Raw genomic sequence first — 16,965 nt, forward strand, 5'->3', positions numbered from 1 at the left:
GCCCAATAATCTCATACAAACTCGTTTATCATGTTATATTTCTTATGTAATAAAAAAAAGTCATATTCTTTAAAAAATATTGTTATAAAATATTCCTCATTTAAAAAATATCTATTTAAAAATACAAACATATTATAATTTGTAACATAAAGAAATGGAAACTTTTTGTTTCCACTAGACTAGCCTTCAATAGATGAGCAGATGGCACACTTCTCATGCATGTATATTATTTGTTTGAAAATACATATCCCTTTGTGACTTTTTCATGTACAGATTGACAAATGAATTCTCCACCATCTGTGTATAGTTATAATTATATTTTGGCCATGCTACATATTTATAGGGGAGGAGACAGATCCTTTAGTAAGACTAGTATATCTATGTACTACAGATCTTGTTAAACCAGTGTTTCTCAACCTTTTCAGGCGGTGGGCTCCACTGGAAAAAAAAACAACAATTTCCTCTGGGCACCCTTAACAAATAATTTTTGAAATTACAGCTGGAACTACATCAAAGCTGCATGCATTTTTCTGTTGCAGTTTTGATGCAATTGTTACTGCATCACAACTGCACCATGTAAATATATCCTCAAAGCTACACCATCCTATACTTTCCATTCAGCACATACAAAAAATCACATTTTACCATCATCAAGCTCCCTTAGTGGTCCCACATAGTATCATGCTCCTCAGTGGCCCACCACAAAGTACATGCTACCTAGTGGCCCTCAGATACATAATAATGCTTCCCAGTGGCCCTCAGACACCACTTAATGCTCTTCACTGACCCCCAGACACCTAATAATGCTCCACATTAGCTCCCAGACACCTAATAATGATCCCCAGTGGCACCCAGGCAAGTAGTAATGTTCTTCAGTAGCCCCCAGGAAAGTAATAATGTCCTCTGTGACCCTCAGACAAGTAATAATGTCCTGACTGGCCCCTGGGCAAGTAATAAAGCCCTCCAGTGACCCCCAGATAAGTAATAATGTCCCCTAGTGGCCCCAGAACATAATAATTCTTCCCAGGGGGTCACTAGACACTTAATAATGCTCCTCAGTGGCCTCTAGACAAGTAGCAATACTCCCTAGTGGCCCCCAGGCAAACAGTAATGTTCTCCAATAGCGCACAGACAAGTAATAATGTCCTCCAGTGGCCCCTGACAACTAATAATGTCCCCTAGTAGCCCTCTGAAATCTAAATAATGTCCTGCAGTGCAGTGACAACTAATAATGTCCTATGGTGTCCTCCAAACAGGTAATAATGTTTTTAGTGGCACACAGACAAGTAATAGGGGCCCTAGTAGCCCCCTGACAACCAATAATGTACTCCAGTGGCCCCTTGATTACTAACAATGTCCCGCAGTGGCCATAAGCATGCTAATGTAGTTAAAAGGAGACATACAGCTATTTCCCCACCAGATTGTCACGGCACCCCTGGTGGGTCTCTACGGCACTCCAGTTAGGAATCGCTGGGTTAGACAAATGCATACATTTGTATAAGACTACATTTGAAAATGTTGAAGCAGACTTATTCTGACTTATTTTTGTTATTATTTAATAGAGCTTCTGAGGGAGCCATAAACATAAAAAATATCACTGCAGGATGGGTATGTTTAGTGATGATCAGCAGTGCTCAGTAATAGAAGAAAACTCCCCCTGTGCTCAAAGATCTGCATTTGAATAAAGAGTAAAAGTGATTTTCCTATGCATCTCTGGGGCTCTGAAACATAAGAAAGGTATTTGTTTTTATTCTACTAACAGAACCTTCAGCACTATGGGAGCAGTTTAAAGTAGCTGGGGGCAGTGCTAGACTCCCTTTAAATAACAAACAAATATTTGGAGCATCCTTTTAAAATACAAGGTTGACATCCACATCATCAAAGCAGTGTATAACAATACAGACTTAAAGTGAGGACTCTAATAACTGTTTACATATTAGCACAAACATCTACAGAATATGCGCTGAGAACTACAGAACCATTAATGTTAGCTTATTCTGTTTTATTTAAAATAGGTGCTTGCCCACAAATTTGCAGGGTTGAAACCTGTTTGAAATGTCAATGTTCCCTTCTACTGTATCTTTTCTTGAACAATGGATTACTGTTGGGCCTTTTGTACTGGTTACCTTTGGTCCTGTTTATATGGACATGCCACCCATGTTATATAACAGCTGTGTATATACACTCACCGGCCACTTTATTAGGTACACCATGCTAGTAACGGGTTGGACCCCCTTTTGCCTTCAGAACTGCCTCAATTCTTCATGGCATAGATTCAACAAGGTGCTGGAAGCATTCCTCAGAGATTTTGGTCCATATTGACATGATGGCATCACACAGTTGCCGCAGATTTGTCGGCTGCACATCCATGATGCGAATCTCCCGTTCCACCACATCCCAAAGATGCTCTATTGGATTGAGATCTGGTGACTGTGGAGGCCATTGGAGTACAGTGAACTCATTGTCATGTTCAAGAAACCAGTCTGAGATGATTCCAGCTTTATGACATGGCGCATTATCCTGCTGAAAGTAGCCATCAGATGTTGGGTACATTGTGGTCATAAAGGGATGGACATGGTCAGCAACAATACTCAGGTAGGCTTTGGCGTTGCAACGATGCTCAATTGGTACCAAGGGGCCCAAAGAGTGCCAAGAAAATATTCCCCACACCATGACACCACCACCACCAGCCTGAACTGTTGATACAAGGCAGGATGGATCCATGCTTTCATGTTGTTGACGCCAAATTCTGACCCTACCATCCGAATGTCGCAGCAGAAACCGAGACTCATCAGACCAGGCAACGTTTTTCCAATCTTCAATTGTCCAATTTCGATGAGCTTGTGCAAATTGTAGCCTCAGTTTCCTGTTCTTAGCTGAAAGGAGTGGCACCCGGTGTGGTCTTCTGCTGCTGTAGCCCATCTGCCTCAAAGTTCGACGTACTGTGCATTCAGAGATGCTCTTCTGGCTACCTTGGTTGTAATGGGTGGCTATTTGAGTCACTTTTGCCTTTCTATCAGCTCGAACCAGTCTGGCCATTCTCCTCTGACCTCTGGCATCAACAACGCATTTCTGCCCCCAGAACTGCCGCTCACTGGATGTTTTTTCTTTTTCGGACCATTCTCTGTAAACCCTAGAGATGGTTGTGCGTGAAAATCCCAGTAGATCAGCAGTTTCTGAAATACTCAGACCAGCCCTTCTGGCACCAACAACCATGCCACATTCAAAGGCACTCAAATCACCTTTCTTCCCCATACTGATGCTCGGTTTGAACTGCAGGAGATTGTCTTGACCATGTCTACATGCCTAAATGCACTGAGTTGCCGCCATGTGATTGGATAATTAGAAATTAAGTGTTAACGAGCAGTTGGACAGGTGTACCTAATAAAGTGGCCGGTGAGTGTAGGTATAATATAATATTGTTTGCACTTCCCATATTCCATTTTTCCCTTGTGCAGGGTACTGGTGAATCAGACAGGCCTTCATATTGTGTAGACAGCCCATGTTAATTTGGATCAAACAATACTCCCTACTGGTGGTTTGTGTGGGTTGTACCAAGCCTGTTCCTCGTGTGTGCATGCCCTCACATACTGTAACCAGTACTTCAAACATGTCCCAACAGTTAGAAAAGAACGGTCTAGAAGGTGGGAAGTTGGTCAAAGTGACCGTCCTGCTTCTTCCTGACAATGATATACCCCTCACAAAGTCTGTCATCTGAGCATAATGTCTCCAAGTGCGCTGTAGATGCATGTCTGTCACCAAGATGTACACTACCCAAAAGTAGTCGCTGAGAGCCTTTTTATAGTACAGCAGGAAAGCACTTTTAAGCCCTCTTGTGGAAAGATCCAATGTGTAATCAGACAACACCTGTAATCTGCATATCTGCCTAAGATATAACTGCATGACAAGTTTTGCAGCAATCTGATATTTGTTTCTGGATGCGTTATTTTTTATTAATGAGTATATTTTATACTAATGCATTTTAAGAGCACTAGTGTGATATAGCTTACGACATGAGTGTCAAACTTAAAGGGGTTGTCCAGGCTGAAATTTTATTTTTTAATTAGGCAAGGTGAGGAAGGAAAAAAATTTAAAAACTCATACTCACCTGTCCCCAGTGCTCTGGGACTCCCAGCACGGTTCGGTCCTGCAGCGCATTTTACTGCTGGAACCAATCAGCGGCCGCAGTGAAGAACATAGAAGGTCTCTACCTGTGATGCCCCCGGGTCTTTCCTTAAGCCAATGATTCACTTCAGCAGAAAGGACCAGGGACGTCACAGCCAGTGAAGACAGATGAGCAGCAGGACTGGATTGTGCTGGAAGGACACCAGAGCACCGGGGACAGGTGAGTATGTTTTTTTGTTTTGTTTTCACTTCCCCTGGCCTAATTAAAAATATAAATAAATAAAATTAGCCTGGACCACCTCTTTAAGACCCCATATAGCAAGCTGCAGACTTTCTGCCCCATTATACCTATATGTAAAACACCAGCATTTCCGTATGTATGCTGCAATTTAGAATTCACATGCTGCGATTTTGAAACGTTTTTAAAAATTGCAGCATTTTTGCTGCAGGTTTTTTTTCTGCAATGTGTGGATGGAATTAGCCAGAATCCCATCCACTTTGCAGGTAATGTAAAATGCAGCGTTTTTGCAAACTGTGGCCCTGGGCCTTAAAGGGATCCTATCATTCAATCACAATTTTTTCTCATTAACGCGTTGGAATAGCCTTAAGAAAGGCTATTCTTCTCCTATCTTTCGTTGTCTTCTCCGCGCCGCTGTTCGCTTCAAAATCCGTTTTTTGTAGGTATGTAAATGAGTTCTCTCGCAGCACTAGGGGCCTTCTTCCGGCGGTGGCTTGTAACTTCTAGGCCTCGGGCCTAGGGCAAGTCGACTGCGCATGCCCGCCGGCCACAAGAAAATGGCTGCTTACAATACTGTATAAGCGGCCATTTTTCATGTGGCCGCGGGCATGCACAGTCGGCTTTGCCCTAGGCCCGAGGCCTAGAAGTTACAAGCCACCGCCGGAAGAAGACGCGGTGAAGACCTCATTCCAGAAGAAGATGGAGGCGGCGCTGGAAAGTTCTCTGGCAGCATTGGGGATGCCCCCAGTGCTGTTTGATTGCTGGGGCCCGCCCCCAGTGCTGCAAGAGAACTCATTTACATATCGACAAAAAACAGATTTTCAAGCGAACAGCGGTGCAGAGAAGACAACGAAAGGTAGGAGAAGAAGAGCCTTTCTTAAGGCTATTCCGACGTGTTAATGAGAAAAAATAGTGATTGAATGATAGGATCCCTTTAAAGGTTATTCCCATCTTATAATAAAGTGACAGGATGGCTCTTCACCTTAATCCTGAGAATGAATGAACAAAGTTCCAATCAGGCACCTGCTAAGCAGACAAAGCTTTACTTAAGTGAATGAGGCTGTTTTGTAATCAGGGGCGTAACTAGCAAAGACTGGGCACCCCAGTAAACTATTGATTTGGGCCCCCATGGCATAGCTCCCCCCTTTCCTCGCCCCCACACAGTGTAATACTCCATTTACACACACTATAATGAACCAAAGTGGCCTCCAGACAGTACAATGTCTAATTGCAGCCCCTACACACAGTATACTGTCCCATAGCAGCCCTTCCTCACAGTATTATGTCCCACAGGTTCCCCTCAATATAGTATTATGTCCCACAACGGCCCCTGCACACAGTATTATGTCCCTCAGTGGCCCCTGCACATATCATTATGTCACACAGTGGCTCCTGCACACAGTGTTATTCTCCACATTGCCCCTGTACATAGTATTATGTCCCACAAATTCTTATTATATTCTGGGGTCTTTTCAGACCCCAGAGTATAATGATCAGAAGCCCAGGGAAGGTGACTAACATGAAAACCACTGTTACTTACTTCTGGGCACCGGCGCACTCCCTGCTGCTTTCGTCCCTCTTCATTGCCAGCACAAATGTCACATGAGCCAGGCTGGCATTGCAATGTATAATGACGCTGGCCTGGCACACGTGTCGTACAGGGCATCACCAAAGAGGCCCGAAGACTCCTGGTAGTACCACTAGATCGCAGGAGAAATGGGAAAGACCGGTTTTTATGTTTTGTCACCTCCCCTGGGCCTCCAGTCATCATACTCCGAGATCTGAAAAGACCTTGGGGTATAATAATAGTCGTATTTGTTGGGGTTCATGGGCCCCCGGCCTCACTTACCGATTCCCCACTCCTGCTCACAGCTGCATCCACTTCCCTTTCTGGCCTCCAGGGGGCTCCAGCGACATGATATAGAATGCAGAAGGAGAAGCATAGGCAGCCGTGAGCAGGAGCGGGATCGGTAAGTACATAAGGCCCATTACCTGCTAGGATGATTTCAGCATTTAATTACCTATTTACAAAAAAAAAGCATAAGGGGCACGCCAGGCCCCCTAAGTTCCCAGGCCCTGTGGCAGCCAATACCACTGTTATCCTGTTACTTATGCCACTGGTTGTATTTCCCTAAAGAGTTTGTGTCTATAAGCACCAGTGTCTAAGGAAACATCTATCCCTGTGGCTAAGGCCCACGTTGCAGAATGCACCAAAAAAATGCTTTGGATTTTCTTCCCTTTTTAAATCTATAGGTAAAACACAAGCATTTATGCAGTAAAAAATGACATGCAGCTTTTCCGCAGCTTTTTTTTTTCAATATGTGGATGGGATTAGCCAGAATCTCATTCATTTTGCTGGTACTGCATTTTTGCAACAGAAAAAACGCAGTGTTTCTGCAATGTGGAGCCTTAGCCTGAGTCCGTGACCCCATGGGCCGGAAACACTGCAGGAAAAATTGTGACGTTTTACAGTACTTGCAAAGTGGATGGGATTCATGTGAATCCCATGCCCACTTTGCAGAAAAAATTGCAGCGCGGACACGCTTCGATTTCCAAAACCGTCGTGGTTTTGAAAATCGCAGCATGTCAATTATATATACGGAAACGCCGGCGGCTTTCCCACAGATATAATTGTAACAGAAAGTCCGTGGAGGAAAACTCCGTGAACTTTCTGGTCAAAGTGCTGCGGGAAGAACCGTAATGCGTTCACGCCACGGTTTCGGCCCGTGGGGCCTTAGCCTAAAGGGGTTTTCCCATTTACCCATGAGATAAAGGATAACCGATTGTTAGGGGTCCAAGTACTGTCACAAAAAAAAATAAGTGATAGCTTCTAGCAGCATAATGCAAGCACTCATTGTCAGATACAAAGCTCATTCTGTCTTCATATTTCCAGAATAATCATTGATTCTATTGTTATTTTTGTCTATGGGACTATGGCATTCAAATCATTTACTGATATGTTTCCATGTATATCAACATACCTGTAATATGTATCTTTTTATGTTAATTTTATGTGAATTTTTCATTATATGTTACTACTAGAGATGGGCGAATTGGTTCGCAACAAACCGAATATGACCTGAATATTCCAAATTGTTTGGCTTGTAACGAAACTCAACAATTTGGGATTCAACTTGGACATACTAAAATGGTCGATATCAATAGATGATAGTGGGACCATTGCCGCTATTATCAGTGGTGGTCCTACTATCACAGAATAGCCGATACATGTCTATACATAGCGGGGCCACTCCTGTTCCGTTATGATTTTTGGGTTTTTATCACCCACAGCCACAATTTTTTTTTTACTATCCCTGTACTCTGACATCATAGTGTCACAGCACAAGGACACAAAATAGCGGGGCCACGACTGATAATAGTAGCAGTGGTCTCACTATCACAGAAGAGCCACTGCTGCTATTGAACTCAATAATAGCAGTGTCTCTCCTGTGAATGGCCCACAGGAGCACCAGTTTTTAGGAGACATGTGAGCTAGGCTGTGTTTTAAATCAATTTAAGGTGTGGTTCATACCCAACTTGTTCGACCCTAAACAAAACAAACCTGAACCAACTGAATCTGAAACAAATCAGTAGGGGGGTCACCCATCTCTAGTTACTGCATTCCATATTTCCAAGCTTTATACTGCATATGTCCATCCCTTATTGCTTAGCAAAGTCCTTTCATGCCATGTTCATATATACTACTCATATAGAGCGTCACATTCTATTATTATACATTTATTTATTTATTTATTTATTTATTTTTAGTGTTACTTTTGTAGGTTAAAACTTCAGCAGTGATTTTTCTCTCTGTTATATAGAGGAACCTATATATTGCTACACACCTCACAACTTTACCCGGGACCAAGCATTGTATGCCAGGGGATATTGCTGGACAGAACTTAAAGATGCACTTCCAGGAGTCAATGCCAGCCAATGGCCTTCATTGTTTGAACACAAGTTCCTGCCCTATGCTCTTCTGGCCTTTGCTGGAATCATGTATATACCTGCATTAGGATGGGAGTTCCTTGCCTCTACAAGACTGACTTCAGAGTTGAACTTCCTACTTCAAGAAATTGACAACTGCTACCATCGTGCAGCAGAAGGAAGAGCACCAAAAATTGAAAAGCAAATTCAATCAAAGGGTCCAGGTATTACAGAAAGAGAAAAACGTGAGATTATAGAAAATGCAGAGAAGGAAAAAAGCCCTGAACAAAATCTATTTGAGAAGTATTTAGAAAGACGAGGTCGGAGTAACTTTTTAGCTAAGTTATATCTAGCAAGACATTTACTCATTATATTTTTAAGTATCATACCGATTACTTACTTAAGTACTTATTATGCTACACAGAAGCAAAATGAGTTCACATGTGCGCTGGGAGAGCCCCATCTAAAAACCAGCATCTCAAAATTGCATATAAGGATAAATTGCAAGTTGCCATCTGTTCAGCTCCAAAGAATTATTGCTGCAGTAGATATTTTTCTTCTTAGTTTCATGAACTTAATAATCCTCATTAATTTAATACATCTCTTCATTGTAAGAAAGTCCAACTTTATTTTCGACAAATTAAATAAAGTTGGCATAAAGACTAAGAAACAATGGCAAAAATCCCAGTTTTGCGATATAAATATTTTAGCCTTGTTTTGTAATGAAAACCGTGACCATATCAAATCTTTAAATCGCCTTGATTTCATAACCAATGAAAGTGACCTCATGTATGACAATGTGGTCCGCCAACTACTTGCAGCATTAGCACAGTCTAACTATGACGCTACGCCCACAATGCGAGATTCCGGGATTCAAACTGTAGATCCCAGTATTGACCCAGCAGATATTGATGTCAATGAACAGCTTGTTATAAAGCGGCCTAGAAAGAAAATGAAGTGGATCCCAAGTAGCAACCCTTTACCCCAACCCTTCAAGGAACAATTAGCCATAATGAAGGTTGAAAATAGTAAGCCAGAAAAGCCAAAGCCAGTGAGGAGGAAAACTGCTACAGACACCTTAATTGCTCCACTTTTAGAAGCTTCTTCCAAATCCTCACCTCAGCCTTCATGTCAAAAGAGTGATGCCAGCACCATTGCAAGTATCATTAGTGAAAAGAAACATTCTCGACACTTCTCCTTAGATGTTCAACCATATGTTCTTAGCAATAAAAAGACAAAGCCCGAGATGCATGAAACTGCTCCTATCGCAACATCTGAAAGCCAAGATAATGGTTTCATAAGCAAAAATGAAGTCTTGATGACACATGTATCAGTCTCTGTGAAAGGTAAACCCTTACTAGTTATCTATGTTGCTTTCTTTTGAGCTACTTCCAGTAAGTTCTTTCATTTTCATTAACTACATAGCATTAAACAGTGCTATATTAATGTATTAATTCTTGATATCAGTCAACAAACTGAGATTCTCCTAAAAAAATAACATGTATGATAGTGACATCGCAACAGCTGTTACATTGGTCATGTGTATTAGCTTCAGGGTTCACGCCATATGTGCCATATTGCAGTGCAAAATAGCAGTGACAACACAAGTATATCATATTGATAAAAAAAAAGATAAGAACCATTCATGTAGATCTTGTGTTGTGGTCTGTCATAGACTGTGCTTGTAGTTTGTCAGTATCACAGTAAGCGACAAGGTATTTCTAAGGATAGTCTCCGTGGCAATTTGACTGACACCTGGTGACTGATTTTCTCTTATGTACCCAAGCTTCAGAGGAAAGAAATCTTTATAAGCCTTTCCATATGTTGTTTCCTTGAATCCCTGTGCCACATACAACATAATTATTATTTTGCTAATCGCACACCTATAATGAAGAGTAAGACCTTCTCAGTACTCCTAGATCTTCATTTAAAATACATTTGTGAAGCCTTTCCCTTCAAAGCTCAGCTGTTTATGCTGTAGACCTCTTCTTCTTCCAAAATCATTAACAGGTTGTTGTTATCATTTGTATGTTAGGCCCGGTTCACATTTGTGTTCAGGTTTCCGTTCGGGGACACCACTTGGGGACCCCCCGAACAGCAACATATCCGCATAAAAAAGCGGCTACCTAAGGAAACCCATGGACCCCATAGACAATTATGGGGTCTATGTGGTTCCCGCTTGGTTTCCGCATGAAAAATGCGGAGAGAAAAGTGCTGCTTGCAGGACTTTTCTCTCTGCATATTTCATGTGAATAGGGAAATGTAATGGCCCAAACGCAGATGTGAACCGGGCCTTACAGATACAGTGAAGCTGCAGTCAGTAATGGTCACTCTATCTACAGGTTTGCTAGCTCGTGTTACACTTTCCCCTACATATTCTCTCCCTTGTTGGAATACTTCTACACACTGCTTGACTCAGTTTGGAGGCTAAGCACAGGACTTTACTAAATAGAAAGTATATCTATGGACACACACTACTTGTGTGCGCCTCTTTGGATATTATATTCAAGCTATTCTATCTATCTATCTATCTATCTATCTATCTATCTATCTATCTATCTATCATCTATCTATTCATCTCTATCTGATCCTGCAGCTGCCACCAGCAAGGAGAAAGTAAGGGGCTGCAGTAGCTCATGTCATGACTACTCCTACTCTGGTCCTTGTTCAATCTAGTAAACGTGTAGCATTCAAGTTTATTCGTTCTAGATTTACATCTTGAAGTATCTTTCCTAAGTAATTGCAGTTGTATTGCAGTTTCCCTTCCTGATTGAATTTTATTGATGATGTTTTCCTTGGTGTATATGTACTTTATGTCTCATTTTGCATCTCATTGTAATGTTACCATTGATAATAACACTGGTAGGTTCAATTATAGCAAACGTTAAATGAAATTTACAGAGAAAATAGGGTTCTCTAAAATCTTAAAGAGAGTTGCTGTTAACACTTTTCAATGATGTATTTCTTCCACAACAGGTAAGTCAACATTGTTCTTTAGAGCTCTGTGGAGGATATGCAGAAAGAAATCTAAGTACTTGAGACTAATGATCTTTTCTGCCACCTTAACTTTATTGCTACATGATTAAATGGTTGCACTATAAGAATGTTGTACAACAGATAATATTCAGAGACTGAAGGACTGGGCATACTGAATTCCAATGCTCAATTCCTTTGTTCTTAAATAAACATCTAGTTTTTTGGTCAGGAAACTGACTCAAATTCCTCCTCCATAAAAATTCCTCACCCTAGGACTGTGTGGTGAAGCGTTTTTTTGAAGGAGGAATTTGAGTCAGTTTCCAGACCAAAAAACTCTGTGTGAACACAGTACATATTATGTTATGCCTAGTGAAGAACCTGACTCATCCCACTCAGGGCTTGTCCTTGTCATAGTACAGTGCAGTACCCTTTTTTTTAAGGTAGATTGTGAGCCCCACATGGACATTTTTTCCCTATCAGTCTGTCTTTGGAGTATGGGATGAAAATCCACACAAACATGGGGAGAACATACAAACTCCTTGCAAATGTTTTTTTTTGCCCTTGGCAGGATTTGAACCAAGGAATCCAGCACTGCAAGGCTGCAGTGTTAACCACTGAGCTACCGTATGGCCCCACAGTGCTGTACCTTTGACTGGAGTATTCCTTTAGGGGATATAAGTGGTCTTTGGAGTCAGCACGGTGGCTCAAGGGTTAACATTGCAGCCTTACAGTGCTGGAGTCCTGGGTTCAAATCCTACCAAGGCATTTGTATGTTCTCCCCGTGTTTGCGTGGGTTTCCTCCCACACTCCAAAGATATACTGATAGGGCTAAAAAAAAAAAAAAAAAAAAAAAAAAAGGTCTTTGGGGGAACTGCAAGTGGTCTTTGGGGGAACAGCTTACTTGCCTTTCCCTACTGACAGCACATGCATACTTCTGTAAACTGATCATGCGAGTGTGAGAGAAATTCGGCAGAAATGGCTTTTGACTAAATGAATGGCCAACAGCTACTAAAGGTGTACAGACACTTTTACTAAGCGGATAGCAAATTGTTTATTGTGTGTGATTTCCTTATTCGGGTTGCAGATTGCACATGTATCACAGGAACGTATGTGACTAGAAGAGGTATTTTCTCATAACTAGAAAGATGAATCACTGCCGACACCATTGTAAGTATTGTAGCATTCTAATGTTTGCATGTGTTTCTTCTTTTTTAACAGATACATCAAAAGCCACAAAAATTATTGAGAAAGAAAATCAACCATTATCTGAGAGCTGTAGAGATGTTTCAGTATCTGGAACCTTTCTCACTTGTGGCAGTCATATGGCGAGTACCGCAGTCTCTACGTCAAGTGTTACCCTCAGTCAGATAAAGCCTGAGCCAATGAGTGTGTTTAACCGTAACCCAACCCATCCCTTGCTCCACATAAGCACCTTATATGAGGACAGAGAGGAACATGTTACTATGATAGATCGGGATCATGCCTCTCCTGATTCGGCAGATATCATTTCAGTCATACCACCAAAGCAAGTCATGTTAGCCCCATATGAAGAACCTAGAGCTATAATAAGTTCAGTGGACTATTAGTTTTGAGTTTTTATAGGTTGCATTACACCACCATGCAATCCCACTGCATGAGCATGGAAAATAAATATGAGCTATCTTCTAAATATGCAACCAGCAACTTTCATACACAGCTTAATCACCACTGTTGGGGAATGAAACATTCTTCCACGTAGTCGGCAGTGTAAAGCACAAGTTATATTGACTCTATTAGATAATGCAGCATGACACTCAGGCAATTAATGTACAAACACTGGGCTAAATTCAGACTAGGCAGGATATTTGCCCATAATTGATATACATTCTCAGGCTAAGGCCCCACATAGCGAGCCGCAGCAAAAACGTGCGGGGAAAAAACGGGGAAAACCGCGGCGGTAACAAATTGCAGTTTTTCCCACAGCGCTTTTCACAGAAAGTCCAAAGAGATTGCCTCGGCAGACTCTCTGCTTTCATTATACCTATAGGGAAACCGCTGGTGTTTCTGTAGGTATAAGTGATATACTGTTATTTCCGAAACCGCAACAGTTTTGGAAATCGCACCGTGTCTGCTGCGTATATTTTTCTGCAATGTGTGGATGGGATTCACTAGGGAGTATAAAACGCCGGGGCCTAATAGTGCTACTTGGTTAGGTATGATTTACAAAAAGAAGCTACACATATCAGTATTGTAAGTCAACACTGTATTTATAGGAGAACCTTTGGAATGTAAAAAACATCGCTATTACTTTGGGGTGCCAAATTCTTACCGTAATTTTAGCATCTTTTATATTTGTAATCATTGTGATGAGATTGTTGGAATTACAAGAAATAGCAATATATATTTTACATTAAATATAAGTACATATGTGAAGGGAACGTATTTCCATATATATTTTCATTTAATATTTCCATATTCAGCACATATTCTACAAAATGCAGTGACATGTAATCATTTGAAATCATCGGGTAATCAATATTATGCTAAAAATACTGTTGGTGTTGAAGATGACGCTAAGCTTTCAATCTGAAATTTTCTTCTTATACTGATACCAAGCCGAAAATGACAACAAAGTACATACCTGCCAAATCTCTTCATTAAGACAATTAACTAGCAATGTATATGTATTTACTAAATCTTCTATCACAATCACTTTGTTACAGGATTCTCTAACTTGACTTCATTTATACAAATATTCCTCATCTGTGCTAGTAATGAAACAGAGTGTCCTTTTGTCAGAGTGGGGGACTCTTTTTTGCATAGTTCTATGTATAAAAATCAGATGAACATAATTCTACAGAAGCTGGAAATTCCATGAAAATTGTAATTATCACCTAGGAGTTCATAATTTACAAACAATTACGTAAACATTGGAAATTGGACACAGAATCATACTGGCAGATCTAGGAAGCTGAGAAATACGGTCTCATAGCGGATATCTGGTGTAGGGGCCATACACATCACATTTTCATTATCCATTTTAAGAATTAAAAAAAAAAAAAAAAACATGTTAAAAGTGGATGGAAACTAATGCAATTGATGACAATTTAACATAGAGTCAATGATTTGTGTTTTTGTAGGATATAAATCTATAGTATGTACTATACAGACCAGTTTTGTTTTTTGTTTTTTAAAGCAGCTCCAGACTGCCCATAGACTATTTACAATCGGATGGTCTATTCTTAACTCTGAGAGTCCATTCACACAGAGTTTTTTTGGCAAGGATCTCTGTCAGAATCCACGTGGAATAAACGCCTCCCCATAGAGTTCTATGGGTTCCGCTAGCTTTTTTTTTCCGCGAGTGGAAAAAAAGCTTCCTTCAGTCAATGGGAGCCAGAAAATCCACGTGGAGTTGGCAAAAACCGTGTATAAAAAGCGCTAGCAGATTTTTCAAGGTCTGGAGGCTGTATCTCCCCAGTATCTATCAGCCACATATACAGGAGACATTAGCCAAATAAAGTATTATTAAGATGCCCAAAAAAGGTCTAAAAAAAAAAAAAAAAGGTGAAAACTGCAAAAGTGATACCATATATACAGTATATATATATATATATATATATATATATATATATATATGCATGCAAAAATAACAAACAATGAAGCCCTACGTGTCATCAAAAAAATGCAAAAAATATTTGAAAAACCTGAGCGATGAACATATTTTAACCATCAAAACCGCATGTACAAAAAAAAAAAAAAAACACGAAAATGTGTCCTGAACCAGGGAAAATAATTTGATACTGCAGTGGTTAAACAATGACTCTGTGTAAACAAATGGCCATCCATTTCTATCCATTTTTACAGTGTGGTTTTTTTGGTTTTTTTTTTTTTTTTTTGCATCTATTAAAATGTGATGTGATTGGCCTCTAAGCTACCTGTGCTAGATAACCATTGGTGTGGCTATAGATGGGGTAGCGGTACCAGTCACACTAAAGTCAGAGGCCCCTCTTCCACATAACATGTTACCACTATGATAAATGGAACATGGTAGGTGAGGACCCTGCTGAAGAATTTGCAGTGGGGCTCAGTTGCTTCAAGCTACGTCTCCATTACATAACTCATAAGAATTAAATACTGTGAACAAAAAAAATGACCACACAAATTTGTAGACTTTCAAAAATAAGGCTTCGCTCACTTTTATGTGAACTTCATTTTTCTGTTCCATCATCAAAGCATAAAAATGGGATTTATATTGTGATGGATATAATACAATAGATACCAGTGGTGCCTTATGGACCCCACTGACTTTTAATGGGATTCACTGGGTTCCTTCAAGGAAGGTACATGCAGTGCTTTTGTACAGAGCCTTAGGAATAGAAAGCTGGCTTTATTTATATCCCACAAAGAAACCAGCGACCGCTTGGTCTACTCTATATAAATTCTTCTGCAATTGAAAACTGAATTGCATTTTTAGAAACATCATAACATGGGTTATGAAGAAGTCACTCTTTCAAATGTCATGAAGTGCAAGTACCCTACTCTGCGGGGCTTGCTAATGAAAGGGGCTGTCTGCTCCTAAAAATAGTGAAAGTGCTGCTGTTGTGGTGTAAGGTCATGAGTGGGAGCCAGGGGTGTACAGACCATGCAGCAAGAAGTGGTAAGCAGTAGAGATGAGTGAACAGTAAAATGTTCGAGATTCGATATTCGTTTCGAGTAGCCCCTCAATATTCGACTACTCGAATCGAATATCGAACCCTATTATAGTCTATGGGGGGAAAATGCTCGTTTCAGGGGTAGGCAACAGTCGATCAATACTTACCAAGTCCACGAGTGAGGGTTGGGCTGGTTCCTCCGAGAAGTCTTCTCCGTGCAGCGTACAAGCGGGCATGCGCAGTCGGCTCTGCCCAGGCCCGATGCCTGGCAGAGTGAATTCAGAGCTGGAAGACGCCGCGGGGAAGCTGCACGGAGAAGACTTCTAAAGGTAGGAGAAGAACCAGCATTGATTGGCTGACTGTATTGCATTTGGCCAATCAATGCTGGTTCTGCATCGAACTTTTCCATTCGAATAACGAGTGGTACTCGATCGAGTACGAGTATTTCGAATACTGTAGTATTCAATTGAATACCTACTCAATCGAATACTACTTGCTCATCTCTAGTAAGCAGGAATGGCCATGTGTATAGAAAGTGTGCCTGTGTTTATATGTATGTATATTATGGGTAAAAGAGCAAATAGGGTGTCTATATGATTGACTGAGCATCTGACTATATGCAGTATGAGCAATATATAGCAAAGGTAACCATATTTATTTTTCATAAATACTACAGGTAAAGGTGAAACTTTGTAATATACTTCTCTAGAGAAAACTGCCGGTGTCTTTAACTTTACTCCTGTATTTACTTCTTATCTGCTTGTCTGTACTCCTACACAAGCAACGCCAGTTTTCAAATTAAGTCAATGGACAAAAAAGGGAGGAAACAGAGATATGAAGCTGATGTGATATGAGGCTGTCCATAGCCTTAAATGAGTCATTTCTAACAGGAGAAAGCTGGAGAACCATTTCTGATAATCCAAGTGTGTTGTGAAAGAAAACTGTCTCTCTATAGTGCTGATGTCTCTCTGCTTTGAGAAGTTCTCTTCTACATCCCCCTCCCATCTCCATACATTTATTCTACAGATTTGATCAGTGGCAGAATGAGGCAACCCTATGAAAAAACAG

At 40.7% G+C, this 16,965-nt stretch overlaps 1 protein-coding gene across 1 annotated transcript in view; it reads left to right on the forward strand.

Annotated features, from left to right (window-relative positions):
- Positions 1–13,131, forward strand: part of PANX2 (pannexin 2) — a 31,597-nt gene extending 18,466 nt beyond the window's left edge. Inside the window, exons 3-4 of the mRNA XM_075274185.1 lie at positions 8,185–9,636; positions 12,485–13,131. Coding sequence (XP_075130286.1) covers positions 8,185–9,636; positions 12,485–12,852 — 1,820 coding nt within the window. The 3' untranslated portion in view covers positions 12,853–13,131. The remainder of the gene's footprint in view (positions 1–8,184; positions 9,637–12,484) is intronic.
- The last annotated feature ends 3,834 nt before the right edge of the window (positions 13,132–16,965 follow it).

The sequence above is a fragment of the Leptodactylus fuscus genome, chromosome 5 (genome assembly GCF_031893055.1).
Source record: "Leptodactylus fuscus isolate aLepFus1 chromosome 5, aLepFus1.hap2, whole genome shotgun sequence".
Classification (NCBI taxonomy): Eukaryota; Metazoa; Chordata; class Amphibia; order Anura; family Leptodactylidae; genus Leptodactylus; species Leptodactylus fuscus.